This window comes from Lactuca saligna, chromosome 9 (genome assembly GCF_052625555.1).
Source record: "Lactuca saligna cultivar CGN05327 chromosome 9, ASM5262555v1, whole genome shotgun sequence".
Lineage (NCBI taxonomy): Eukaryota > Viridiplantae > Streptophyta > Magnoliopsida > Asterales > Asteraceae > Lactuca > Lactuca saligna.
In genome coordinates, this window is record NC_136425.1 from 29,938,824 (window position 1) to 29,942,393 (window position 3,570).

Here is a 3,570-nt window from a genome sequence, read left to right on the forward strand (position 1 = left end):
CCATGAGGGATTAAGAGTAAGGAATATGTGAGGGATTCAAGAGAAGAAGAATGATTAAGGATCTATGAGGGATCATAAAAGATGAATAAGTCTAGATGAGCATACCCGATAATGTAGTGGGATGTTGTTTTCCTTAGAAGATAGAGAAGATTATAATATGAGATGGGATCGTTGGGTCTAGATGAGAATAGAATGTTGAGGCATTAGAGTTGAGAATATAAAGATGAAGAGTAAGAAGAGTATGAGACAAACATGTTGAGAGTAAGAGATGTGTCAAGAGCAAAGTAAGATTATGAGGAACATGCATAGAGTATGAGCAGAACAGACAAAATATAAGAAAGAAAAGAAACGGAGAAAGAAAAGTATGAGAGAAATAAAGAAAGAGAAGATAGAGTATGCACAATGTATAAGATGAGCCTGAGAAGAGGCTAAGAAAGAGTATGCGTAGAAAAGAAAAATGTAGAGAAGAAGAGAATAAGATAAAGTATGAGATAGAGCAAGAGTAAAAGGTAAAGATGAGAAATGAATAATAGAGATAGATGAAAGAGAAAGAATAACAGTGTATGCTATTAGAGAAAGAGATTAGATTGCAAAGTATGAGAAAGAAAATAGAAGAAGATTAGAGTATCTAAAGATGGAAAGATAAAGAAGAAGAGTTAGATTAACATGAAAACATATTAGAATATAACTCGTCAGACCTGTGGTCGGTGTTGTAGTAGAGATTTTAATGTTTTGCAGGTTTAGATAGCAATCGTGATATGTGAGAAGATAGGAGCACAATGACATAAAATAAAAGAATATATTATATATCCATGTTTCAACTTGCATGTAAGCTTTTATTATAAACCTATGAATAAACCTGAGATGTAAAGTGTTTTAATTTTTATAAAATTCCATATTTTAGTAAAAACTTTTATAATCCTTGTAGATGTATGTGTAGAAAATTCGGATCGTTACAATTACCGTTTGTATATGTCTGTTAAGTAGACATGAAAAGACAATTTTACCTATGGATCAAATCTATAAAACATATAAGCTAGAATGACCATCAGTAAATTGTTCCAAAAAATAAAATAAGAACAAACAACTCATTTCTCTCCTCCTGCCTCGTCTCTCCCTCTCTTTTTCTCCTCTCCCTTCTCCCTTTGCACCTCTCCTCCGATCAACATCTCCTACCTCTTGCTACCTCTAACGAAGTCCACTCCCTACACCTATACTTGTAGGGTACCACAACAACGCCGCCAGCACTATCGCCTCACAAGAGCATTCAATAGATTACCCCCTCTCTGAATATTACACTTGTTTTTATCTTTTTTTCTTTTTAAGTTTGGATTTTGATTTGAAAATTCGAAGGATATAACTGTGGTGTCCATGGGGAAAGAGAAAATGGTGGTGTTTGTTGTGGTATTTAGTGGGGCTGTTAAATAATTTACCAAAAAATATTGCTTTTAACAACTGTTTTTAACAAATTAAAAAAAAAAAAAAAAAGTTTGTTATTAGAAAAAAGGTTAATTTTTCCCCCAATATATGGTGGTTTTTAATAAGAAAAAAAAAATATAATGCTTAAAATGCAAAATGGCCAAAATATGATGGCTTTTGTATGGTTAGTCCTTTTTAAAATGGTAAAAAATCATATTTTAAAACTCTAGTGGCTTGTGTTTGTACAAACCAGATATTTAAATATGTGCACTCTAAACACTCTACTTAGAAACCTGCCTCCACCCCATGGTAAGCCATGCTAAGCTACAAAATGATATAAAAAACTTCGATTTTCTTTGAATATCTAACATTAGATTTGATCGACTTTTCACTTATTGAATATTAGATGGATTAAGTGTACTATTGTGTTAATCAACACACCCAAAAAAGAACGAAAATCTATCCACTCAAAACATATATTATATATAAAAAGATCATTTTTACACACATACATTCAGCAGATCTTGCAAAAGAATTGAAAGTACAAAAATGAGGAGGATAATGTGTTAGTTCATTCAAGATAATTCAACAAAATGTTAACCAAACAAACAACATATAGCAATTAAGATTCTGACTTGTACCTACAGCAATGAAAATAGTACAATCAATTGCTTGACGCTTATTTCATTAACAACATTCAGTCACTTTTCAAAATCAAATAAAATACAAACATAATTTACAACAAATGTATATCCTGACAAGAATGCGTGGCTTATTGATATTTCCTATTCCATTCAATCCTTAAATTCACAAAATTATAAACCAAAGAGGTTAAAAAAACCTCATTCACTTTCACTCAGAATTGGGACAATCAGAGGATTCATCTGTGCAAGATATACAATAGCCCACCTGCACAAAAACACAATGACACAAAATTAAGAAATAACTAATAAGAACTACTTTTTGTTGTTATTGTTGTAGGAGATTTTAAGATTATTTTTTAATTGACTTCTTCAAGAGTGTCCTATGATATGTTCCATCCTATAGCTTTAGGATAAAGATCAGTTTTTCTTTTTAGGATAAGGATGTGATAACTGATAAATGTATATTAAAAAGGATTAAGAGAATCAAATTCTTATGCTTGATTTGTTAGTAATGTGTATATGTCTTAACATGTACAGACTACCAATAGATACAAAGAATGAAAGTGTTAAACTTACATCATCCAACAGCATACTGTTGCAGTGATCACCAATGTGAGGTGGAACCTGCGTTATATTTACATGTAATTGATATTAGTGGCAAACCAAGATTTTATCAATACATCTAGAGGAAAGTAATGCGAAGACAGAAATCGAAACTAATAGCACAAGTTGAATGATCAAACTTCAGTTATCTGCAGCGATCTGATCAACTACATATTCGATCCATAAAATGGGTACACGTTGATTACAGAAGCCAAACATTTCTAAGTGAACAAACAACGTTCTATATGTCAAACGTGTAGATTTCTTAACATGGACTTTGAAGATGAACAACCCAATTGCACTACCCGAAGACAGGGATTGACGTATATGAAAGCGGGATTAGAGGTAGCATAAAAATTAACAGATTCCAGAGAGTAAGTGATAATGGATAATATCAGAGAAACATACAGATTAGCGGATGGCCCTTTGTTGCAGCAGATTCGAGCGCAAAGAGACGCGATGATTCCAATAACAACGAAAATCAGGGTTGTAAGTAGAAACCCCATCGTTGTAGATCCCTCTGATGTGAATAGCAGTCAGAATCGATCTGTTGAGAGGAGAAGGAGGCGGTTGCAGGGATGGAAGCGGCGAATATAGGGTCGGAGATGGATGGATGGTGGTGGTGATTTTAGAGGAATCAGAAATCTATCGTCGCCAAATTGATACAGAATAGCAGATCGGCTGGATCTTGCACGTTGTGCTTATTTTTAATTTATTAGATTATATCAAGTCTTTATAGATTTTCATCGATTTTAATTAATATGTTCGGATAATAACTTGAAAAATAATAATATTCCTTATTATAAGTTATTGCTGTTTATTTGTGAAATTGTTTGTGAAACTGAATGCCAGAAATTATTTTAAAATTCTAAGTGTTAATAAAGGAAAAGGAGAAACCATTTGT

General features: G+C 32.5%; 1 protein-coding gene across 1 annotated transcript; it reads right to left on the reverse strand.

Moving 5' to 3' along the window:
• Positions 1-2,075: 2,075 nt before the first annotated feature.
• LOC145013904 (V-type proton ATPase subunit e1) lies at positions 2,076-3,345 on the reverse strand. Its single transcript, XM_078972255.1, has 3 exons — positions 3,075-3,345; positions 2,640-2,687; positions 2,076-2,328 (listed from the first exon to the last, which is right to left on the reverse strand). The coding sequence occupies exons 1-3, from the start codon at positions 3,170-3,172 to the stop codon at positions 2,262-2,264; spliced, it is 213 nt and encodes a 70-aa protein (XP_078828381.1). The 5' UTR covers positions 3,173-3,345; the 3' UTR covers positions 2,076-2,261.
• Between the last annotated feature and the right edge of the window lie 225 nt (positions 3,346-3,570).